General features: G+C 47.9%; 1 protein-coding gene across 3 annotated transcripts in view; it reads left to right on the top strand.

Annotated features, from left to right (window-relative positions):
* The first annotated feature begins 5074 nt into the window (after positions 1-5074).
* The window catches only part of FGF13 (fibroblast growth factor 13), a 473776-nt gene continuing 452688 nt past the window's right edge, over positions 5075-26162 (top strand). Inside the window, exons 1-2 of one of the 3 annotated variants that reach the window (XM_040627830.1) lie at positions 5075-5177; positions 6308-6523. In XM_040627830.1, the coding sequence (XP_040483764.1) occupies positions 6475-6523 (49 nt within the window). In that variant the 5' untranslated portion in view covers positions 5075-5177; positions 6308-6474. Of the gene's footprint in view, positions 5178-5615; positions 5647-6307; positions 6524-26162 lie in introns of those variants that run through there. The other 2 variants (XM_040627845.1, XM_040627836.1) reach the window with 2 other exon arrangements.

Genomic DNA, 26162 nt, shown 5'->3' with positions numbered 1-26162 from the left:
CACTGTCACCACTAGAAGGGAGGCAAGAGCAGGATATGAAAATCTTCTGGAAACTGACCTGGGCCAAAGGCTTTTGTGTGTTATTTACTGGGAGAGACGATGGCTAGGTCCTCTGTTTCTGATGTCGAGAAAAACAGGATCTTGCTGTGAGGAAAAGGCCACCTTTGATTATCGATTCCTCTTGGCAGAGGAGATTCTTGAATGCTGTTGCATGATAGGGATTCTGGGTGGGAAACCAGTGCTGCCCAGTGATGGTCCTTGTTTGGGAGCGAGACTGAGTCCTTGAACTAGCTGTAGCTCATTGTTTCCTTCTTCACTGGACAAGAAACTGATAAAGCGTTTGAAGATGTTCATTCTCTCTCTCTCAGTGTTTACTTTTTTTTAGTAGTCTCGACATCCACTTTGGGGCTTGAACTCACAACCCTGAGATCGAATGTCACATGCTCTTCTGACTGAGACAGCCAGGCGTCCCTCAAGATGTCCATTCTTGTCCGGCATCCCAACATCACATTATAATATTCCAAATATTCAATTTCAAGAGAGGCACAAAATCGCATTTATGTAGTTTGGAAAGGTCTTCGTATTAAGCTGTTTTTGGATAAATCATTGACATTGCTCTGTCTTATACCTGGCACCTAGTCTAAAAACCCATTCTGGTCTGTAAGAAGGCCAAGGAACTTAGACAAGTGGGTTCCAAAATGGTTCTAGGACTCACATAACAGTCATCTCTTGCTGTGTGTAACAATTTACCCCAAAACGGACTGGCTTAAAACAACAAGTTTGCACATAAATCTGTGGGTCGGGAATTTGGACAGGGTGCTGCAAGTCTGGCTTTTCGCTCCATGAAGTCTGGGGCCTTGCTCTGCAGAAGGCTGGAAACTGCCCGGGATGGCTTGACTGGGGTCCTATGTCTGGAGTTCTGTTCTTGCCATTAGCTGGGTTCCTCAAATGTCCTTCACATGGCCTCTCCATATAGCCAGCTTCGTCTTCCTCTCTACATACGTCTCAGGGTGTCTGCCTTCTTCTGTGGTATCTGGTTCCCCCCAGGGATAAAGGGATGCTGCCAGATCCCATAAAAGCTAGGCCTGGAACTGGCACAGCATCACTTCGGCCACATTCTATTGGTAAGAACAAGCCATGAGGCCAGCCTGGGTTCAAGGAGACTTTACCTCTAGAGAGCGGAGTGGCATATGCCTATGGGATTAGGAGAAATTGTTGGTCACTCTTCTACTTAACTGTCTCCACATAGCTTATTACCCTAAAACTTAGCAGCTGAAAACATCCATTTAATTTTGCTCAGGATGTTACGGGCTAGGGATTTGAGAAGGGCTCCCCTGAACGGTTCTCAGATGTCAGCTGGGGCTGCCGTCATGTGGTGGTTTGGGCTGGACCCCCAAGACGGGTCTCTCGTTTGGCCGGCAATCAATGCTGGCTGTCGGTTGGGAGCCCAGCTAGCGGTGTCAGCCGAAGAGCCTAGAGGTGAACTCTCCAGCATGGCTATCTCACAGTAGGCAGATTTCATGCATGCGGCTGACTGGCTTTCCCCAGAGGAGACGTCCCATGAGGGCCAGGCAGAAGCTGCATGGCCCTTTCTAAACTAGCCTAAGCGTAATAGAGCATCATGGCTGCCATACGCTATAGATTGAAGCAGTTACAAGCCTGCCCAGGATCAAGGGGAGAGGTCAGAGTGCCCAGTGGCCGTGTTTTAAAACTGCCACAGTGACCATCTTTGGAGATGATCTTACCTAATTCTTTCGACAGAGAAATCCATAACTCAAGATTCCGAGGAAAAGCAGTCTTAAATGGTGCTGGAGATGAACACTGTAGCGTTTGAATCAGAAATGAATGCCTTTCAGAGTTCAAATGGCTAAGATGGGAGCTTAAAAAAATGAAAGTGACTTCCAACTCCTAGATCCATGCCCAGTGGGCCTTTCTTTATCTCAAGTCCCCTGGCTGCAAGTGTTGCTTTGGCCAGGCTGCCTCCTTTTGAACCAGCTTTCTGCTGTGAAGTGTTTTTGCAAATGAATAACACATTTGGTCCAGTGAGAAGCAGTCTTGTCACTAAAGCATCTAATTTGGTGGTGCCTGATGACGATGGCTTTACACTCAGCCGGGCCAAACCTGCCAGGAAAAGAGCCCGAAGTGTATCTGTCCTCCGTGCCCCGACTCACCCCAACCTTACCCTCCAGCACAGACAATGGAAGCATGTGGCATCTTGCCCAGAAACATTGCTCAGAGCTGCAGGGGGATGAGCAAACCTGGAACCCAGAGGCTGGCAGGAAACAGACCCCAGAAAGATGACAGGGCCAGGAGAACGAAGCTCACAGGACTTTTTCCACTTTCCTTCCAAAGACTCAAGCCTCTGCCCCTTATTCTGGAAAACACCCAGGCTTCTGTAGAAGTGTGCTCAATGCAGAATTTTGCTTTAGCGTATTGCTTTAATTCCAGGACCAAGTCACTCAACTACACCAGATAACCCCCGTGCCCCATGTTTTATCGGTACGTGGAGCACTCTCTCGTAGAATGGGCAGAGACAGGATGGACAGGACCATGTTACCATAGTGACCAGGCAGAAGTGAAGGGATCAGGTCGTGTCAGTTGCGAGGCTGGAAAGTGAAGGCACTTCTACCCCGGTGGGAAGGGGTAGAAGGATCTGGGTGGGGAAGAGGAAGTGCTACAGACTAAGCCAGGGCTTCCCTGAGATGCTTCAAGACTAGTCCATTTGGTCATGGGGAAAAGACTACCTCCTGAACGCCCTCACACAGATGGCAGATCCTTCCGGCTGACCATCCCACGTTACCAGGTAGCTTGGGGGCACTGGCGCTTGCCTTTTTCCAAGCCAGTGCCGACAACATTCTGTTCATACTAAACATGGCTTTGGAAAGGGGAAAGCCCCTTGGTTTCTACAAAAGAGGCTGCCCATGACCTCCCTAGTAGGGTCGTCAGCTTTGTGTAGGTGAGATCGCTTATCCTGGTATTTCATAATCCTTGGTCTCTGACATCAGTGCACACACCTAGGATGTCACTCATTGGTTCTCGTATAGACACACATCACTATATTGTTCTTGCCTACGGTGTCTTTTTTTTTTTTTTTTTTAATCTTCTGATCATCTCTTTTGCAGGGTGGTTTATGGTGAAAGAAACACTTTACCTATTTGTGTTCAGGGGTAGACAGGTTCCACTAATACTCCCAAACAGACATCTCAGCTCGTCTGAATCATTTCATATTAACTAACCCAGATTTACTCATATGTTAACGAGCTAGTGTTCTTCAAGAACAGGGTGATATCTGGCTTCCAGGAAAGTTACTTTTGCCGGAGGGCCATTGGTAATAGCGTTTGGAGGGGAAGGGGGAAGTCTTATCTGTGCTGAGAACTTTCCTGGAAACGTGGAAATGTTAATGTGGCAGGAAAGCTGAGATACTCGGGATAGACATAAGTATCATGCTTATTATTTCCCAAGACAGAGACTGACCCTTTTCCCAAAAGTAGGTCTTGTCACTTACTGGGGGTATGTGGACAAAGAAAATGTTCTGTGTCCACGTCCACAAGAGGTGTGTGTGTGTGTGTGTGTGTGTGTGTATGTACACAGATGCATGTGTGTTTGAATGTGCTGAGTTAAGGGAGTTTGACAAGTTTTAGGGGTTTAGGACTGGCAGATCCAGTAAAAATGTGTCCTCCCCACATTTCAAGAGGCTGATGGGAAAGTTGAGAGACCATGTGGTCTAATAGAAGAGCACTGTCTAAAATGACAGACTCACCTCGTTTCCTATCCTGGCGCTCCTAGGGTTTTTTTTGTCCAGGCTTCATCACTTACCAGCTGTGTGACCCCCAGGCAACTTACTTAACCTCTCTGAGCCTCAGTTTTCTCACTTGTAAAATGGAAATAACGGTACCAACACTTCCAAGGGCCGTTGTAAAGATGAAATAAGGTAATGATGTAAAGATTTTAGTGTGCTGCTTGGTGGAAGGTAGGCACTAAATCCAAGGTAACTGCCTATTGGGGTGTTCACTATCTAAGGACGCTACCATCTTCCCCTCGACCTTTCCTCTAAACTCACCCGAGTCTCCACCCCCTTTGATCTCCGGTCATTTGAAGAGAAATTCCTTCTTTCCCAAAGTACTGGTATTAATTAATGGTCTAACCTTGGGTTGGGTAATCACATTGTGTCATCAGCCTCCCGATTATTAGATATAATTTACAGGAAAAACAGACCTGAAGATCCTCCCAGCCCGAGGACGGAGGCTGCAAATTGAGTTTAGAGGGTTGCTGACCTTTAGACCCGAGCTGGCTTGGGAGGCAGCCCACTCTCCTTGGTCTTGAAAGCCACAGCAGGCTCTTGTAATTGAGTTACTGCCTGGGATTCAGTGGGACTAATCCATCTATATAATTTCTTTGCCTCGTTTAATGCCATTAACGAAACTGAATTAAGGAGCTGGTGGAGTTGGGTGGGACGAGGGGAAACGGATTTTCTGCGTGGGAGTCGCTGCCCAGTCTCCACCGCCAGGCTGGAGCCTCTGGTCTGATTAATGGACGGCTCTGAGGACCAAGTCATGTTAGCGGCCAGGCCACCCCAGCCCCTCGACCCTGTGCCGAGCTTCCCGGGTATTCGCGCGCCCAAAAAGGGGCCATCGAGGAAAGGGTTTCCCAGATCGCCCCAGGGCTGATTCCTGACTCTCCTGTTCCCCCGCACCGCCACCTTCCCTTTCCTTGGCCCTTTCTCCCTCCCCAGTCGCCCCTTGTACAATTTTCGAGCAGGTTTCCTTGTAGTTCAAATCTCCAGGGACCTTCCCTGTGTTTTGTCACTAGCGTGTCCCAGGCGACATGCCGATCCCACTTATCCCTCTCCAGCGCTCGCCCCCAGTGCCACCTCACTCCGTTTGCTTGGGGTTGGCTATCCCGGATGGTGGGCACTCTTCGCGCCCAGTTTGCCAACCAGAGCGATCAGCCCTAGGAGGAGGGGCCTGCGTGAGGGAGTGGGGGTGGGAGGTGGCAGCCGCCGCGGTCAGTTTCACTCTGTCCTAGTGACACCCAGATCCCAGCGCGCCCTTCTCCCTGACCGGAGAGCCCGGCTGTCTCAACTTGGGCAGCGGGCCGGAGGCGAGGAGTCGCCGACTTCCCGGACTGAGATTCCAGCGTTCGGTGCAGGCAGTTGCCAACAGCGGAGTCCCCAAAGTGTAGGTGACGACGAGCGCGGGCCCGGGCAGCACTGCGGGGACGGCAGGTGCTGGGAGCAGAGGGGCTAACCGGGACGGGGTGGGGGGCGCGATGGGCTTCGATCTCGGCGGCCGACGGTGCGAGCCCGCTCCGGCGGCACCAGCCGGCCCTGCCTGCCCAGGAGGGGCCGGGGGACGCCCGACCGCTACGCTTGCCCGCTCTCCGCTGGGCTCGCCGGGGTTTTGCCAACCGGAGGCTGACGTCGGCGCGCCCCTGCCGAGCTCTCCTTTTACTACAGCCGGCAGGCGGCTCCGTGCGGGCCCCGCCCTCGCCGGCCCCCGCCCCCCGCGTGCCCACACCTTGCCGTTTATATAGAATGCGCCGCGGGCTGAATTCGCGGCTCTCTGGGACCGGAGAGTTCTTGGGAAGGAGAGCGCGAGCGAGGGAGCGGGCGAGCTTCGAGGGGTTGTGGGTGTAGGGAGAGAGCAGGTAAGGGCCATCGGTTCCCGCTCCTCCGCCCGCGAGCCACTCGGGCCCCCCTTTCGGCAAAATAATGGCACCCTGAAAATTGATTAGAAAGAAAGGCGACCCTCCCCTCTCGATTCTCCGCGGGCGAGGAGCTGCGCGGCTCTGCGGTGTAACAGGCTCACACGTTGCTCATCACATGTTCAAACATTTCCCTTTCGGGGAGGCTCGTTATTTTTAAGTGAATATTTTCGTCTTTGTTTTGATTTTTTTCAACCTTCCTCGGGTTTTTATTTTGATTGAGTTGGCGGCCCGCAGCGGATTGAGAGAGGCGGGGGAAAGCAGCCCGCTGGCGCGCGGGCAGCCCACCCAGGCAATTCCCCGCGCGGCCCGCGCCAGCCCGGCGAGCGGCCCGCGCGGCGCCTGGGGAGGCCGGCGGCGGAGCCGGGAGCCCCGGCCGCACCTCTCGGCGGCCCCGGGGGTGGCGAGCGCGGCCCTGGGCGGGCGGGCGGGCCGGCAGGAGCGGCGGGCGCGGGGCGCGGAGGGAGCGCCGCGCCGCTTTGTCTCTTCACTTCTTGAGCAAGGCGAGCGGCTCCTCCCGCGGCCGGCCGCTCGGGCTCGCGGCGGCGGCGGCGGCGGCGGCGGCTCCTCCTTCACCCCTCTCCTTTCCTCCCCACTCTCGTAGGCAGCGGCGGCGGCGGCGGCAGCGGTGGGGAAAAGCGGATTCCGCCCTGAGCCACACCGAGGGGAGCTCGCGGTCGCGACTTGCCGCCCTAAGCACTCTCCGAAGTCCGGCCCGCTCGGCGAGGACTTACGTCTCCTGGGCGACCCTTGTCAAGCAAGCTGGGATCTATGAGTGGAAAGGTGACCAAGCCCAAAGAGGAGAAAGATGCTTCTAAGGGTAAGCCCGCCTGCCCGCCCGGTCCGCCGGCTTCCCTTCCCTTGGTTTCCCTCGCCCCCTCGCGTGCGCGCCGCCCTTTGGCGGCTCCCTGCCTCCCTGCCCGAGCCTAAGCTGCCCGTGACCTCTGCGACCCCGGGCGAGAAAGGGGGGGGCCGGGCCGCTCCGGGGCCTGGGGTTGTACCACTTTCCCTCCTTCCTCGTGGAATTGTCGCCCCGCGAGTGCCTCCAGCCTCTTCCACTCCCCCTCTGGACGCACCGTGGTGGCGCTGCGGGCGACCGGAGCTGCTGCAGCCGGGAGCGCCGGGAACAGCGCTGCCTGCTACCGGCCGGCCGCCTCTCTGTGTGAGTGCATGTGTGTGCGTGTGCGCGAGTGTGCATATGTGTGCTGCGCGGGTGCAACATGGTGACATACTCAGGAATCTGCCCCACTCTCAGAAACCCAAGCTGGAATCCACCTTCAACCCCCTCTCCCCGCCCCCAATGCAAACAAAGAGCCTGGCCGAGACGCAAAACCCCTCCCCCTACGCTCCTTTCCCCCTCACACCCCCTACTCCCCAACTCTCTACCCCCTCCCCAGAAGGCAGGAGCTTGCAACCTTCGACACACCGCGTGCAAAAGTGAGCAATCCCGGTGCCCCGGCGCCGCCCGCGCTGCGCCTCGGCAGCGCAGCCTCGCCAAGCCCCGGGAGAACAAAGGCTGTTGTCCCCTTGCCACTAGTGCCCAGCGGTAGCGGGCTTCCGCGGGAGGGGAGAGTCCCCTCCCTCTGCTCTCTGGGGTTCAGCCACCTGGCCCGGGGCGCCTAGCCGCTGGTCCCCCGGAGTGTGCATCTTGGCCTGGGGCCTCCCACAGGCGGGCTGGGGAGGCGCAGCAGAGCAGGGCTCACACCAGGGAGAACTCAGAAGAAGGAAAGGGGGGGTCCTCCAGACCCCCGCCAGCACTAGCCTTTGCCTTGCTATGGACCCAGCTTAGCTCCAGAATGTAAACTGGAGACAAGCATCCTTGGGAGAGCTGGGTGCAGGGAGAGGCGCAGAGAGGGGTGTGGTAAGAGCAGTTGGGAAAAGCAGGTGCCTTAGATGCAAGTGTCCGGAATGGCTACAGAGCAGACGCTGGAGTGGGCTGGACCCGTTCTGAGGGCTCCAGGCGCTCTGAACCGCAGCGACCCACTGAATCCACGCTGCAGAAGTGGGGCTGCAGGGAGGGTGCCCCAGCTTTCGTTCATGGGGCCCTAATTCCTCCCTGCACCCTGGGGCCCCCTTCCCTCCCACTCCTGTCCCTATTCCTTTTTCTCATCTCCTCCTTCTCGCCTCTCCCCATCTCAGAGCTTTCTTTCCCTGGGAGATTCTAGGGCAGCACCAGCCCTCCCCCGCTGAAAGTTGTCAAAGTCTTCAGCTCAGGGCCTTTATCCTTGTTTCTAAATGGAGTCGATCTCTTCCAATTAGGCAAAGCATTGAGGAAAGGCCCGCAAGTTTGGGGGGGNNGTATAGATCTATCGTCCTAAGGGTCAGTGTTGCCACCGGCCTGGCTCAAGGCTAGGGTCAGCCCCTTCTGACCCACTCAAAGGTGCTGGCTGTTTGAGGTGCGCAGATGAATTGAAAACAGTCACTTAGAAAATAGAACTCTGGGTGTGCATTTCCAGAGCTTTCCTAATCGTAGTTTGTCTTAAGCAGGCATTCATACGTTTAAGAAAAAATGACTTCAGATTCATTAAAAGGTTTTGTTTTGCCATGAGGGCCCAGAGAGGTAATGCAGCGGGAGATTGTAGCACCAGACTGATCAAGGCCAGTGATTCCCCTTCTGAATCTGGGAGTACTCCAGGTTTGTTTCTGGAACTTTGGTTCCTGATTTCCAGCAGGTGGTTACCTAAGGTTTATTTCAGGCTACCTTTGGGAGGGCCCTAAATCCAAATTCATTCATGGAAAGTGAGTTACTGTTTTAGGAATATAATTTGCAATTGGCCAGAATGGAGTAACAAGTCTGGAAACATTAGGACAGGTTTCTGTAACTCAATAATAAAAATTTTTACTAGGCGTATGTCATAACATTTTCTCATGTTGACTCACCACATTTGAAACCGAATACCTCTCTGTAGGAATTATGTAATTAGCATTTGGAATTATGGTTGTAATTAGGAGAAATTAAAGTAATTTTATAAGACAACTTTTAAGAAGGGAGTTTACTTTCCCCAGGAGATGGGAATCTTATGGCTGCCGAGAGCGGGAGTTCCATTTCTGCCTCTGTTGGCTGTTGAATTTAGAGCATTTGAAAATAGTCAATGCGTAATAGTTAGCTTTTTCTCCTTTCAAGTATTTTAAAAGCCTATGTGACCAAATTTTAAAGACTACTTATGTTAGAGATGAAAGATCTCAGGTCTATTTCTATTTTAACCAATAAAGTTTTCTGACCATATTCACGAAGAGGTTTGGTTATTTTACAAATTTCCTATGTATGGGTCATTTTTTGAATTTTTTTTTATGTTTAAGGGACTCATGAGCACACTTTTTGCAACATGGCAAGATATAGGATTGAAAATTTAATAGATAGTTTGAATATACACACATTTGATTTTGAACAACAGTGTGACAATGATTGAATCAAGTCAATTATTTGAATGAATTTCATAATCTGTTTTCAGAGCCTACTGTTCATTTAAATGCCGCCTCCCACCCCATCATCTGGGGTTCATGCCCACAGCCTGAAAGGTTATTATAATAGAGTGTAGTGTTTCTAGAGTTTTTAAAGAACGCGTAGTAGGTAATCAGTAAGTTATTTCGTGCTGGTGAATGAAAATATGGCTTTCAGACACACAAATTGCCGATTGTCTTTAAATGACGTTTTCTTCAACTCATTGAGGTTGAGACCAGTCTCAGTGATGGGCAATGATCTTTTTGATAATCTTTTCAATAACGTAGCCCGACGAGATACTCTGTCCTCTTGGGGGGGGGGGTCTGGATTCATTTGAAACTGAAAATGACCTCTTGTGTAGCAAATCAGCTTTTGTGCATTTCTTTGGGCTTTACATAAACTTTTAGTTTGGCAGATGCGTATATAGTTAGCAGCACTCAGCTTCTGAACAGGAGGACCTATTTCCATTTCAGGGAAAAAGAAAGCGTAACATTTGTTTGTTCAAGTCGATACTCGCTTAGATTTAGACTCCCTCTTCTCTACGTTGTCACATAGAATCTTCTGGGCAATTCTCTGTTGGAAAAACACTCCGTTAAGGCTGCATCTGGTTTACTGCAACTGTGTTATGTGACATTCGGAGAACGTGTAGCCTGCTCCAGATACAACCAAATCATCCCTGGATTGAGTAAAAGTGCTAGCCAGGTCTCGATGTCAAACCTGCCATTTGGCTTGTAGCTACCTGTTTGGAGTTGGGTGTGTGTTTTCAACCACCTTTTCCTGTTGGGCTTATGGAGAGCCATCTCGGCCAGGCAAGTTTCAGGGCCCTGTGACATGGGCTGTGGGTTCTCTTGGTGAGACGGTCCGTAATAGCATCAGGCTGGCCTTCCGCTGGCTGCTGGTGATGGAGGACGATGCCACACATAGTCCAAGAAGCCATCCACTTGCACAGCTGTTGCTGTAATGGCTTGTGGTGCCAGCATGCATTTATGGGTCCGGCTCATTTTCTGCTGCCTTCCTGGCCGTTCCCAATAGCCTCTCTAACCCATACCTAAGGACAGGGCATTGTGGTCAGGCAGCCAGGATATCAAGTATTGAACCCCGAATGCCATTCCAAAAGATCCTCTTGGTCTTGGTGGATGACTGTAATATCTCCCGTCAAGTGGCTTTCTCGGATTTGGGCCAGGCAAAGCAGGTGTTTAGAGGTATTTTACCCACAAGAAATCATGACGTTGGTGACTTCTTACTAAAATCTAACAATCATAATCTACCTATTACTCATGTAGGGACTTGTTTTTTCACCTTGTGGATAAATCATCGTGGACCAGTGGTTTTATGGTGTCATAAACCCCGTGTTTTCTTCTATGCTGAGGACAGTGACCACTGCCTCGGTGAGGGTGTGTGGCCAGAGAGATCGTGAAGCAGAAATGTCGGTCTGTTCTGGGGGATAGGTGCAGAAGAGGAGTCCACAGTGCCCCCCAGTCCTCTTCATTATGATTTCTAGCAGTGTGCAGCTTCCTTATTGGCAGAGGCTGAAGGAAGAAGGAGGAGCACGTTGGGACGTGGGTTGGGGTGCTGTATCTTCTTACTGAGTGTTCCTTCCTCAAAGTCTCTTTCTGGTAGAGTTCAAATGGTTAAAGGGGCTTCGGGCGCATCCGCGGAGGTTGGAGTAGGAATGGACTTGGGCTTGGGGCCAGGGCGAGAAGCAGAAAGTCAGCTGTGGGGTGAAGGGGGAAAGGGCTGAAGTCCACGCCTAGGGCAGGGAAATGTGTGGTGGCCCTGAAAACAGGATCGGAATGGGGGAGGGAATGGGGATCAGGGTTGGGGTGGTAAGCTGGAGGGCCGAGTTGTGAGGCAGTGAGTGGGGAGAGGAAACTGTTAATATTCCAGGTCTCTTTGCAGCTGTGCTGTTTTATGTTCAAATCAACTCCTCATTCTGGGAATTACAATCAACACAGAACAACCAGAATGTGCTGCAGCTCTTCAAATATATCCAATAAAAAGGCTTTCTAGTGTCTGCTTCATTATGGCTTATATTTTTGGAGTTGAGAAATTTGAAAGGAATAGGAAATAATTGCCACGATTAAGCAATTCAAGGAGAAAAATCCCCATGAATTAAAATACTGCGGGTGGAGGGGATCCCACATGTCTCTTACCTTGCCAAGCTTAACACGCTCTTTGAAATGTAAGGATTAGGCACATACTACGGTTTTAGCATTTAGTAGAGAAGACAAATATCCGCCTAAGTCATTTCTGCAGTCATCAATTTCTGTTTGCCTTTCCAGAAGAAACATGAGCCTCGGGATTTCGCAGCATGGGCTGAGGAGTGGACTTCAGGTTCATTGTCCTGGGAAACAGGATTCATCCTAATCCTCACCAACTCGAAATGTAGCTTACATGTTTGTGACATACTGGTTCGACAAACTCACTTGAATCAGATTTCTGACATTTTTTTCCTGTGGCATTTTTGTCACTTTGGTGAATGCCATATCATGATGAAACATTCATTAGGGATGTGGATTTCTGGGTAAATGCATTCATTTCCTGGAGCAGGTGAAATAGTATATAGTGATCATTACGACCACTACTCCAGTCTGCAGGTCTAATTTCTCCTTGAATTGGAGGCCATTTATTTTTTCTCTAAAGCAGTGTTTTCCAGGGTATTAACCCTGAAAATGGGAGTTTCATATGAGAAGAGAGATAAATTCTTGGTTCTTGGGGTATGGTGGAAATGGGGTCTAGTTTATTAAGAATCTGGGTTTGCGAGAGACCGGAAGCTCAAATTACAATTACTGTGTGTTGAGATTACTATAAGTAAAGGCAGTCCTCAGTGCCCTATTCAGGCCTCTGTCCTTTGAAAGTACTTTTAGCATTGATTTTCAGATGGAAATGGTCTCAGCATCAGTGGTTAATGACCTTCTCCAAGGGCAAGGGGCAGAGGGTAGTAGGTGTCCTTGTTGATTCTTTGAAACTCTGGCCGCACCCTTGGCTTCAGTTGGTGTAAGGTTTGGGTGGGTTGATATTCTGGGAGGTGCAGTAGGGCTGGAATGAGCTGGGTTGCTTGCTTGGCCTGCCTGCTCTCACCCTTTTGCAGAGACCTCAGTTCGGTTTGGACAGTCACTCTTTGGCCTAAAGGAATTCTCAAGTGTACATTTCTGTTCTTTCTGGATCCTGTCAGGAGGGCCTGGGAAGGAAGAAAGAAAAATCTTCTGGTGAAAGGCAGGCCTGATCAGAGGCCAAATTAGAAAATAGTTAATTCTTTGAAAGATTTTATTTATTTATTTATTTGAGAGAGCACAAGTGGGGGGTGGGGGAGTGAGCAGCAAGGGGGAGAGGGAGAAGCAGTCTCCTTGCTGCTCGATCCCAGGACCCTGGGGTCACGACCTGAGCCGAAGGCAGAACTTCACCGACTGAGCCACCCAGGCACCCCGAAAATAGTTAATTAAAAAAAATAATAGAAACCCAATTTCCTTTTGTGTAATTGAAGATTATACACAGTAACTTACACAAATCTTAAGTGTGCGTCTTGATTAATTTTGACAAATGTTTACACCCGTGTAATCAGTATCAAAATCAAGTTATAGAATATTTTCATCACCCCAGGGAGTTCTCTCATGTTCCTTTCTTGTCATTGCCTCTTCAGAGGCAGTTCTGTTTTGATTTTTGTCATCATATTTTAGTTTTGCCTATTATTGAATTTAATATCAATGGAATTATGCGATACGTAGCCTTCATTTGTGACACCTAGTCACCTCTCCTTTCAGGAAGCTTCCTTTCTTAACACCCTTTCTCTGGTTTCTTGGGGAGCCCCCCCCTTACACACACACACACACACAGACACACACACAGACACACACACACACGCTAGGGCACTCAACAGGCTGTTGTACTTGGTAGGACCATAAGGAGTATTTGTTGAATGTTCTCGGCAAGGTAAGGAATTCCTTTAAGCAGAGGTATGTTTGATCATCATTTAATAACAACGAGAATAATCATAGTTATCATTAGTATAGTAGCTTCTAAATTATTGAGTACTTATTTAGTAGGCATATATTATTTTTACATATATTTCATTTAACCTTCCTGACAGCCAAATAAAGTAGTGATTAGTGTTTACGGGCTTTAGAGATGAGAAAATTGAAGCTTACAGATGGAATGGAGTGTTCTGAGGTCACGTAGCTAGTGGGTCACCTAGCACAGTGATAGGCATTGTTGTGATTAATGCATGATTGTGGAATGCGTGTACCAAAACTCGTTGGTCCTGTGCTATGTTCATTTCCAGTTTGTTGTCATATCGGAAAGCTGTGTTTTAAGCAGTGGCTCTGCACCCTTTCACTTTGGTTTAATCTGATAGATGCCTGGGGATATTTACATTTTAACTAAGAATTGCCGGAGGCCGAACTTGAACCCAAAGGAAGTAATGTCTGGTTGACTTTCTGGCATCTAGGTTGGTTGAAGAAGTAATTTTGGTTAGGGTCTTAATAGTTTTTTCTAAGCATTAAGGGATTTGACATGAACTATCACCTGAAATCCTCCTAACAGTCTATCAAGGATAGATATACATACTCTTATTATTCCCATTTGACAGATGAAAAAACTGAGTCTCAGAGACTAAGGCCAGTCTGAGGTCACTCACCTAGCAAGACGGTGGAGTGAGGGTTTGAGCCAACTTTGATTGATTTCAAATCCACCTCTTTTTTTAGGGGGGGCGGGGCAGAGGGAGAGAGATTCTTAAGCAGCCTCCACGCCCAGCAAGGAGCCTGAGATTATGAATGACCTGAGCCAAAATCAAGTCAGACACTTAACCACCTGAGCCACCCAGGTGCCCCTCAAATCCACTTCTTAACCACTGTGTCATTGTGGCTCCCAAGGCAACACAGGGGATTCTTTATCTAATCTCGGTTTGCACAAAGACAAAATTATTTCCTGTTTGCCAGTGTGGACATGGTTAGGAAGCGTGTGCCTGTGCATACATGCATGACTGCTCCAGGGCTATGGTCCTCGTGCAGCTGAATGAATCTCTGAACATTTGAGTGGCTCTTCCCAGCCGGGCACTGTGCTGGGCCTGGGTGCACGGAAGTGAAAGAAACTCAGTCCTATCTTACGTTTGCCCTTCCTTTCCCTTTGGCCTTGGACATTTCTGACTTTTTACTTTTCGTTGTGTATCTTCCCTCAATTGGCCATGACTGTGACTTGTAAGGTTTAAGCATCTGTCAGTTTGAAAATAATGGTGCTTTTCTCCAGAACTGTGTCTGGGAATTTGTTTCACCTGTGTTCTAAAGATTACACTTCCTCTAAATTCACTGCTGGGTAAAACTCCCAATTGTTTATTTTTCCCCCTATTACATGGCAGATGCTTTCAGTCTGCCTCTCATCAGAATCATCTGTCTCATTTCCTTCTCTTTCTCAACCGTACCCCATTCTCTCTCCCTCTCTCTCTAGAGCTCCCTCTCTCCTTTTCTCCTCCCTCCTTTTCTTGTCAAGGGATGTCAGTGGTTTCATTAGCTGAATGGGGTTCCTTAGGGTATATTGGGCTCAGTGGAGAATTCTCATTTCTGCATTTTCTCCCTTGATAGCTATATTAACTTGAGTGAAGAAATCCACCCATTAAAGTGTAGCTCCGTGGAAGAGGCTTTTCACTACTTATTATATAACTCATTTTAAATGGAAAAATAAAAAAGTGTGAGCTTTATTTATTTATTTATTTTTACTATTTCTGCTGCCTTCCGTTAGATAATATTTCCAAAAATATATCTTGTTAATGGAGACACAGCCTTGAACAAGCATATTAATTATAGTTCTCAAAGTTAGGAATCATGTAGTTCTCTGCTGCAGAACCTATGTTTAACTGCTGTAATTAACAGTGATGGGTGTATTGCATGGTTATAGGTAAGTTTAATAACAAACACGAAACCCAGTTCTCAAAAATCCCTCCAAATTATGGAGGTAGCATTTCTACTGCTCTTGAACCGGGGGTTAGTAAACAGATCGAGTTCTTAAAATACTTAGCTTGCTGTTAAAAGTAGAAGTAAACAACCTAAAGAAGGCAGGCTGAGTGCCGTTCTTGAATATGCCTATAGATATTTTCAGAATCTTCTTTCAAGCATGACTTTGAAAGTATTATGAATTGACCTGCTTATTTTGCCTTTGACTTTCATTCTCTGTGTGTATGGCTGCCTCTCCCCTTGGGGGTTTTTTTGAACATTAAGACTTCCAAGAGCTCGGGTTTGCGCGTGGTTTTGAGAGCGCTGAGGACGATGTGAGCCATCCGCCTGGAAACCGGGCCGGACGCTCCTCGATGCTGTCAGTCCAGGGAGTATTTGTTTTCCTACTAGCTGGGAACCGGACGGGACCGCTGAACGTTCTGGTTACCAGCGTCCGTCAGTCGCCGTGGCTCTGGCAGGCGGGTTTATTACAAACCTCCGTGTGCTCATTAGCCTCGTGATGTGGCGGCTGCCTAAAAAAGAAACACGGAAAAGTTGTGTCACCGAAGGTGAAACTTGGCGAAGCACTGCTCGGCGCCGGGCATGACAAAGCTCCTTCCAGGCGGCGGCGGCGACGGGCAGCGGACGGCTTTGCCCGCTCGCCCGGATGCCCACGGCCCGGCCGGCCGGCCGGAGTGCGGACGCTGCAGAGGGAGCCGCGGTGCGGGCCGCCGCGGGGAGGGGGGAGGCTTCGGGGCTCGGCGCAGCCCTCGGCCTCCCGATCTGGCCGCGGGAGCTTCGCGGCGGGCGGGAGGCGGCGTTAAGATGGTGGCAGCCGGGCGGGGCGGAGGGAGCGCGGTGTGGGGCCCCCTCCAGCCCTCTAGGCGTCCTCGCTCGCGCTACACCTGGCAACACCCCCCCCCTCCGACGCCTCAGAGGCAGGCAGGCGAGGCCGATTGCAATCAAAGCCTTGAAGGCCGGGCTTGGGCTTGGCCGATGCCAGAGCGTTGCTTTCTCTAATGGTCAATGCTAATTCGGTTTTAGCTCTTCAGAACCCTGGGATGCATCTTGAGCAGACCATTCAGGGCCGATTTGAATTCACTGGGGCGCTTTTAGCTTGCTTCTGTTTCATTGCATCGTTTTTTTTCCCCCCCAGATTACAAAATAATGCATGTTGACCGGGGACAATTTGGAAAACCTTACAAGCGTAGATAAGAGAATACCACCCAAGTGTTCCACTCTTAGGTTAATTTGTTGAGATTTTCCTTCCAGTCTTTTTTTCTCTGAGTTTTAGAATACATGCATATACATGGGTAATCATCTTTGAGTATGTGTGGGATCATGCAGTATATACTATAACCTGCTCTTTTCACTCAACAACATATTGAATGTTTTTCTATGTTACTAAATAATCTTCCACACCATCCTTTTTAGTATGTGCACTCTGGCTGTGGACTTGGGGGTGATGAAGGAGAGATGGTGATTTTGTGCCTGTGGGTGTGAACAGTTGTTCTGTACCTCGAGATCCATTTCACTCGGCTCCACAAACATTGTTAGTATTTTATAAATGTGCATTTGTGAATATGCATATATAAACAGATATATATATGCATGTATAGATCTATAAATATAAAATTCAATGCATGTAGACAAACATGCATATGTCTACATAAATAGACACACAGTATACTTAGAATAAATCCTCCAAGAATAGACTCCAAAAGGAATCTCTGGGTGGTTGGCTTATAGAATATTTATAGTTTTTTTTTTTAATTTGTATCTTCTATTTTCTCTACAGTGGACATACATAATGATACTAATCATATAATTAAAAATAATATAAACAAAATATTGCTCATGAATTGTCTTCAAACTGCCTTTTCTGTTCCAGCTCCCACCATTTCTTGATCTGGAGTGTTCTACTTATACTTTCTACATTTTATGATTCTCCTCTTCTTCCTCCAGGAAGCAAGCCTCTCTTCCACCTCCCCGCAGGAGCTGCTTACTCCTGACGCTGGGCTTCTGGCAGTTCCCATGGGCTACTGTGGATAAATTTCATGATGCACTTTTCACCTGCTTATGTTTTAGCTCCCCAACTAGACTGTACCTCCTCGAGAGCCATTTTCACAAAACGCATGCTCAGTAAATGTGTTACTTAACCGCAACGGTCAGCATCCTTCTTCGGTTTCTTTAAACGCTCCTGTACTTTGAAACTCCAAACTATACCAAAAGCCCTTAGAATGACAGCAACATTCCATCTGGATTTAATATTGCTAATTTAATTTGGGATACAATCCCTGCTTTACAGTAGGTCATCTTCCATGTAAAAGTGGCTACATGGTAAAAAGCATGGATTTTAGAGACTTGGGTTCACATCTAAGTTCCTGTACTTGGTGTGCGATCTTGGGCAAATAATATTTCTAAGCCTCTCCAAAATGGGAGATAGTTACATTTTTCTCACATGCCTATTTTAAAGGTGGAATGAGATAATGTATGGAAAACATCAAAGACGCTGCCAGCTACATAAGGTTTGGTCCATGGTGATATTGATAATACACTACTAAAACAGTAGTGATTTTCATATTGATTATTTGAGTTAGAGGGTTCCTTTTAGCAGGCTTGTCGGCCATAGAAACAAATCTGTAGATTCACGCATTTGACAGTCATAGTCCAATATAATGGGTTTTAGTTCTACTAATTCATCCGTTAACTTGCTTAATATTTATTGAACTTCCCACGCGCTGTAGACTCGGAGAATACAGCCGTGAGCAGAACAGATAACCATCTGTGCCTTCATGGAGCTGATATTTTGCAAGTTTACTTTGAAGAACCAAACTATCGTTGCACCAAGCACTCTGCTCCATGTTGGTCGTCAGTAAATGACCTGGTGCCCATCAAGGCCACAGGGACCCTGGCCGGGCCAGACTACCAAGGGGGTCGCCTGCAGGGAGCCGGACACGGGTCACTCATCTTCAGTCCAGCGACCACTATGGCCGACCTTCCTGAACCTGCCTGGGCGTGAGCGTTACTTCCTACCACAAACATCCCCCCAGCATGAGAATTTGGTTTAGCAGAGGCTTAGGAATCCATATTTTAAAATAAATCTCCTCAGCTGAGTCTAAGGCACAGCCAGTTTAGGGACTTAACTGCTTCTGGGCAGTGTTTCTCAAGCTCGCCTGAAGAATCACCTATAGGGCTTTCTAGAAGAAAAATAGCCTACCCTCTTCCTCCTGGCCTGCTGAATCCGAACTTTAGGAAGAGAGCTTGGTAATCTAAATTGTCAGCAAGTGTCTAGGTGATTCTTATCATCAGGCGAGTTGGGAAAACATTGTCCTGGAGACAACACTGGACCCCTGGAAATTAGGTGTAAAGGTGCATTTTTCTGGTCAGCGGGGTCCGTGGCTTTCAACTCCTCAGCGGGCTCAGTATCTCCACAACTGTGAAGTTGAGTCGGAGCCCTGAGGTCTCCGCCCAGCGTTGTTCATGAGCTGTGTGCTGTGGGTCCTCGGTTTTCTCCTGGGTTGAGTTGATTAAGCTTGCACGTGCAGATCGTTTGGTTGGGAGCCTCCTTTCTCCTGTGTGCTTCTCTTCTCCCTCCTCCACAGTATCGCCTCCAGTTCTTCTTCTCACTGCCTCCTCTGTAGGAGAAATGAAGGAAGGAGACATTTTCACAGCCTGGACCCTTCCAGAGAGGGCAGGGCTGGCTGGGAACTTGGGAAGGCGGGGCTCTCAGAATGGCTCATATAGCTGACCATTCTGGTGGCTTGAACCTCAGTGGATCTTAATGTGGTGGGCTCCAGGGTGTGAGAGTGGGACTTTGAGATATCCTTCTGCCAGTCCGGAGCAGGTGGGCAAGGGAACTCCCCTTGTCAGGTACCACTTTCCTGTCTCTATCTGGCAAGAGGTGGGGGCGGGTAGGAGTGTGAGGGTTAGGTCAGGTCTAGGTAAACCCCAAGCTCTTCTTGTCCTCTAGGCCCCAAGCAGTATCCCTCTAATTTGTTTGTGACCAATCGAGTGCATTGACCTACTACTGCTAGTTACTTTGAGTTATAAATGGTTTTTTATTTCCCCTATGGAATCAGGGGTTCAGGCTGTATAGAATGACCTGGTTTGTATCACAAGAGCCTTTGGGACTTTGACAGATTTCACCATTTAAAAAACACATAGCTTTCTCCCTCCACCCTACTGGACATAAAAGCAACCTTTGAATTTACAGAACAAAGAGCATGTCTTTAAAGGGCAGCATGCACACAAAGGGAGGAAAGGAAGTCAGATAGTCCATCCTCTCTTCTGAGGCCATTGTCTCCAGACAAGGGACAAAACCGAATACCTTGGAAAATCTTGTATTGATTTTTAGTGCAGAGGATATCTCGCTAGGATCTGAAAAACCTGGCTGAAGATAATAAACTTGTTCCCCTGCTTTTGAGCCAGAACTGGAGTTGCTTAGTTTCCATGGGTGGAGGAAATGAGAGTAGTTGCCCTACTGGGAGTGAGATTTTGGCTGGGGTGCATGGCTCTTGACCATATTGTAATATGGGTGAGGCTCAGTTCCCGAAAGCTTTACCTATGCAGATTGGACTCAGATGGTGAATGGGAGGTAGTTACAGAATGAAAGGAGTTACTGTTTTATGAAAAGCCTTTCTTTTAATAGCATTGTCTCTGGTGTATGTGAATGTTTCTTTGGGGATCGAGGATTACTTGATTAAAAATAGAGAAAAGCCAAGCCTAGGGGCCTCTTGTAGAAGCATTTGGGTTTCCCATAATTCTAAGTTATTGCTCAGAGTAGCTGTTTTTGCATCCCAGGTTTTTGAAAAACTTTATTTTTTTCAAACGATTTATTTATTCATTTTAGAAGGGAGGAGAGAATCTCAAGCTGACTCCGCGCTGAGCGCAGAGCCCAATGTGGGACTCGATCCCACGACCCGTGAGATCATGACCTGAGCCGAAACCAAGAGTTGGATGCTCAACCCACTATTACCACCCAGGTGCCCCCAATAACATATTTAGTTTTAATTTTTTTACTGTGGTAAAAGAGACAATGTGAAATGTACCATTTTAATGATTTTTTAAGTGTGTGGTTCAGTGGCATTCTACACACTGACATTGCTCTATGGCCTTTACCGCCATGCTTCACAAGTTCTTAATCAGAGATTATGGCGTTGGAAGGGACCATAAAAACCATTTGATCCAAGTTTCCCATTGGGGAGAAGAGGGAATCAGGCCCATGGAGAGGCAGTGACCTGCCCAGGGTCGTAGAGCAGGTTAGTGGCAGGGGCCCAGCTTAGTGCATTTCCTCGTCCCCACACTGATAGACTGAGGCAGGTGGCTTCCTTTACCTTACCGATAGCAGAATCAAGGATTGGCATGTTTGAGATGCTTCCCTGATTTTTTAATCAAGTAAGCAATCAATCGTTATGATTTAGAGCCAGAAGGCCCTTCAGACTCCATCTAGTCCAAATTCCTAATTTAAAATACTGGCTCTGTTTGCTCAAAAAGATGCTAACATTCTAATTTTTAAAATCTGGGCAAATTCTCTCCTCTAAATTTCTCTCCCAACGACTCCATGGCATTCCATGGTTGAAACCAGGTCCTTTGTGGGTGGCTGTTATTAATAAGCTTTCCTTGGGATGTTTACAGTAACTGCTGTGACCTAAATAAGATTGCTTGCATTGTTTTCCCCCCACAAAAGCAAGAGCATTTTCAAAAAGTGTGTTCATCTCCTTTCATTGTACTTACCCATGACTGAAAGAACTAAAGCATTGCATTTTTTCCTATCTATGCATTAAATGAAGATTCATCTTTTATTAGAAGGAGTAGAGTATTTCTACATGAGTGGAGCATTTGGGGCCTTTGTATACCATAACCAGTTTTTCTTAGAGTTTCATAACCCTGTACCGTGTATCATTACAACATGTTCCTTTTCAAAGTTTTTCTTTTCTAATTGTGGTAAAATACACGTAACATAAAATTTACCGTCTTAACCATTTTTAAGCATATGGTTCAGTGGCGTTGAGTATATTCACATTGTTGTGAAATCTATCTCTGGAAGTTTTTCATCTTCAAAACTGAAGCTCTATACCCATTAAACAACAGCCCTACCCCCCCTACCCCCCAGCCCGTGGCAGCCACCGTTCTACTTTGTGGTTCTAAGAGTTTGACTGGATGCCTCGTATGAGTGGAATCGTACAGTATTTGTCTTTCTGTGACTGGCTTATGACACTTAACATAATGTCCTCCAGGGTCGCCCGTGTTGTAGCAGGTGTCAGAATTTCTTTCCTTTTTAAAGGCTGAGTATTTCGTTGTGTGCTGTATTACCGTCTCCAGAGAAACGGAACATCCCTATCCATATTGATATCGACGTCGATATCGACCCAAAAGAGGATACTTATTACAGGTATTGGCTCGCATGGTTTTTGAGGCTGAGAGCAGTCCCATGCTCTGATGTTCTCCCCCAGTGCAAGCACGAGAGCCAGGGCAGCTGATGGTGTAACTCCGAGTCGGCCTGACGGCCTGAGGGAGGGGGTTGGTGTAAGTCCCGGAGTTCGAAGGCCCAGGAACTGGAGCTCTGGTGTCTGAGGGCAGGAGAGGACCACATCCCAGCTCAAGAAGAGAGAGAAATTGTCCTCTCCTGACCTTTTTGGTCTGTGGGGAACCTCAATGGGGTGGATGATGCCTGCCCACATTAGTGAGGGCCATCTTTACTCAGTCTGTTGACTCAGATGCCAATCTCCTCCAGGAACACCCTCGTAGACATACCCAGAAATAATGTTTTACCAGCTATCTGGGCATCCCTTAGCCTAGTCGAGGTGAGAAACCATAGTAACCGTCACAAATGTATACACCACGTTTTCTTTATCCATTCATCTGTTGATGGGCATTTGGGTCATTTCCAGCTTTTCGTTTTGTGAATGATGCTGATGTGAACATGGGTGTTGATCCTTTATTTTTTCAATTGATAGGAGAAGTTGTTTTAACACACTCAGTTTGTCGCCTCAATCTTTGTCCTACGTCATCAGAATAACACGGCGATATAGTGAAGGAAGAGCCCAAACCCTCAGGGCCCCGGAGAATTGAGGTCTTCATCCAGTGACTTGCAAGTTGGAGCACCATGAGAAGAGTGAATAGGGCTTTTCTTGGTCCTCTTAGGTCTATTGTTTCTTGTCCGGTGATTTTTTGTAGAAATAATATAGTTCCTCTGTGGTGGCCTCCAGACCCTTCATCCCTGTGTTTGGAGCAAATCCTGCCTTCCTGTCCCCTTTGCAATTTCTTTCCATTTCCCGTTTGCTTTGTATGTCTCTCCTACTATCCTGTGAACTTCCTGATGCTGTCATTCAGCTCTGGAGTCACAGTCCCTAGGACGGAGCCTGGCCCACAAAGCAAATGCAATAGATGCTGGTTTGAATAGAAATTTGACTCATTCTGTCATTTGGAAAATTTAAACTTCCTAGTTAGTCTTGGAACAATTTGACATTTTTATTTGTTTTCTCTGCTGCTTTTATGTGTGAGACATGGCTTATGTTCAGGAGCACAAATTAGGTTTAAATATGTGGCAATTAAGTTTTTTTTTTTTTTTTCTCAATCCTTTGTGGGGAATGGGAGAAACATTTGCTGAGTTCTTGGCATCAAATCGGGGAAATGGCCGAGTCTGGACTTTGGCTTTGATTTGTGTAGATTTGTGTAGGCCCCTCTGGTCTGTGTCACCGTGTGGTCTCCCCTGAGCCGCCCCTGAAGGTGGCGTGTGCAGGTGTGATGTGAGCGCCGGGTCTGTATCAGGGCACAGATTTCCCATCTTCTGAACCCTTCCTAACACCTTTGTATGTTTCCAGAAATAGAAATCTCCCGAAGTGGGCTCCGCTTTCTACTAAGGCCCCACACAGTGTTGAATATGTTCTGTTTCCCATCGCTGGGCAGAGAGTGTGCAGATCTGTTTATTTCAGGTGAGAGACAACACTTTAGAGACACACGCCTTCAGGGAGCACCAGCCACGTGGCAGGCTCCGTGCCAGGCCCCGGGAAACTGATGAGGGAGAGAGCCCCTGTTCTGCTCTCACGGAGCTGCCGGCGGGAGAAGCAGACAGGGCAGCAGTACCCGGCGCGGGGACGGTGGAGAGCTCGGGAAGCTCATAAGAAAGGGGGCTAACCTAGCTGGGTGGTAGTGGAGTGGGAACCTGAACGCAGCCCCTGAAGATGGGTAAGGGTCTGCCAGTTGATGAGAAGGCAGGAATGTGTCCTGGACAGTGGGGGCAGTACACACAGAGCGGGCACCTTACCTACCCAACCGAAGGATGTAGAGTGTTCGAGAGGAGCGAGTCACTGTCGTCCATGGGCAGCCCTTGCATATGCTGAATTCTGCCACTCTCGGCTCAGTGGACTTTCCATTGATTCCAGTGTATCAAAAGCCCCATTTCTCCATGCATTAACGGGTAGGTTCCCCGATTGGAGGAGACAGTTGAAGAGGCAAGTGACTGAATTCCAGCAGGCTCAGTGGTGAGTTAATAATGTGCATGTTTAAATGCCAATAGCAGGGAGATCAGTAGGAGAAGGAAGGGAAGAATGAAGGAGGGGTAAGCAGAAGGGGGAATGAACCACGAGAGACTATGGACTCTGTTCCCAAACTGAGGGCTTCAGAGGGGAGGGGGGTGGGGGACTGGGATAGGCCGGTGATGGGTAGTAAGGAGGGCACGTATTGCATGGTGTACTGGGTGTTATACGCAACTAACGAATCATGGAACTTTACATCGAAAACTAGGAATGTACTGTATGGTGACTAGCATACCATAATAAAAAATTATTGTAAAAAAATTAATGAAGTTATTGATTACCCAAAAAACCCACATTTCTACAAATATAACAACAGAAAGTCACTGTTTAAAATCTGAAACTTGACAATATTATACTGTTTTATAAATGACTGATATAACATAATAAAAAATTATTATTTAAAAAAAAACAAATGCCAACTGTGAACAAAACCATGGGATACTATCTTTTTCAGTAAATAAAACTCATCAGATTTGAAGTGGAATCCTGCTTCTAGCTCATGGTCATGTTGTGCTGCTAGGGTCAGAGGCCTTGCAGTTCTGTCAGTTGTAGGCTTCCTGATCAGAATCCATGTATGTGTTGGCACTGTGACTTTTGTTTTTAATTGACCGCAAGAGTGAGAGGTGACCTTTTAGCTATCGAGAATACGGACTGTTCAGCGGTCAGATCCTCCCAGTGCAGAAGGCAGCTTCATCAGCTTTATTCATACAAAGGTACCTAGTTATCTGGCCAGTATTAGTAGATCATGAATCTTTATTAAGTCAAAAGGGCCATTGATATTTACAGATAATCTCATTCTTGAGAGCTGGGGCTCTAGTCAGACAGGACACAACTCATCTCTGACTCCAGGTTACATCTGTTGGCTCTCGGCTTTGACTTTAGCAGTGGCATGGAAGTGAAGTGTGCATTCACAAATATTGCCCAGACGTTGGCACATAGGACTTTCAGGATGGTTCCAGTCATATCACTTGTTCACCCACCAAACGTATATTGGGACCCAGCTCCATGTCTGGCTTGATTCGAGGTGCCAGTGATACAGAGGCAGGCAAGCTGTAGCTGATCCTGGCTCTCACAGTCGGGTGGGCAAGACAGACGAGGAAGTGGTCAGTTGGGATAAACACAGCTTGCACAATGGTGTCATGGAAGCCTAGGACGCTGTGCGAGCCCAGAGGAGGGCGGCTGACTCAGCTCTGACGGGTCAGGGAAGGCTTCCAGAGGAAAGGACATTTCACTGAGATCAGAAAAGTGAGTTAAGAGCTGGGTGGGCCAAGAGGAGAGGGAAGAGAATGTCAAGCAGAGGCAGGACCATCACACTTGAAGACAAAGAAAGGGGAGGAACAGAGGAAAGGAAGAGAGAGAGCAGGGGAGAGGGAGAGAGATCGCAAATATAAATGTGAATAATTGAATAGTACTCGTTGTGGCTAAAGAGGCATGAGGTCCAGCTCGAGACACAGGCAGGGGCCAGTGTGCAAAGGTATTGAGGACTTGGTCAGGGTGAGGAGTTTGCATTCCATGTTAAATGCATTGGGAAGCCTCTAGAGGGTTGTGTGGTGGGGAGCCCTGTGCTCTGATGTACACTTTTAGAAGTTCTGTCTTAGCTGGGACGGCAGTGGTCCAAGCTTAGACTCAGTAGGGTAGGCATGAAGATGGACAATGTCTTTAGATTTGAGAGCACCATGCAGGGGTTGGAGGAGATTGGGTTTAATGCCAATAATAACATAAGTGGTCCATTTATATCTCGATTAAGGGGGAGAGAGGAGTCTAGAGTAATGACTCTGATGTTTCTAGCACCCAGTTCCATCTCTAGCGCTTACAAACTGTGCAGTTGGGCAGTATCACCTCTCCTCTCTGCATGTCCTTCTATTCATCTCGTAAGTCTCCCCAGTGTGATTGCAGACCCATTTTCACTGGTGACTGAGAATGACCCTGATGTCATTTACTTCTAAGGTATAGAGCAGATCCTCAGTAAGTGTTGGTCACATAAGTGAAATAACATTAGCCAGTCACCACTCATATTTTATGCAAGTACGTTTCTTGGTTAGGTGCATATTAGCATATGCAGTCTCTCTTATCTACAGCTTACTGCTGCGAATATTATTTTCAAATGAGGACTAACCCAGTAAAAGTGGAAATCAAACCTTAAGTGGAGTGTCTTATAATGGTCCTCATATTGGAGTGGGACTGGAGGGCTCAAGTTTTTTGTCCTACTTTGCTGTTATCTTGCCTTTATTTAACGCAAGAGAAAATCACTTAAGAGGTTGATTTCAATATTCTTGTCTGTAAAATGTAGATGATAATGCCAGATTCTGACTCAAGTTTTAAGGGGTGCTATTATTAACAAGATAATAGCATTGAACATTTCATGTTTATAATAGACCATTCTCCTATAATAGACCATTCTTTAAGAACTTAAGGGTGCTTGTCATTGAGGGTGGGCCAAGGCTGGGAATAGAAGCCCCTGAGGCGCTTTTCCAGGGAGCCTGTGTCCTGACTGTGTGGTGTACTTGTTGCTCCTGCTGCCCCGGAAGTCCCTCTGCTCATTCCAGGGGAGCGCCC

Source organism: Ursus maritimus (genome assembly GCF_017311325.1).
Source record: "Ursus maritimus isolate PB19 chromosome X unlocalized genomic scaffold, ASM1731132v1 scaffold_X1, whole genome shotgun sequence".
Taxonomy (NCBI): Eukaryota; Metazoa; Chordata; class Mammalia; order Carnivora; family Ursidae; genus Ursus; species Ursus maritimus.
The sequence above is the reverse complement of the archived record's forward strand: the minus strand, read 5'-3'. Positions and strand labels throughout refer to the sequence as shown.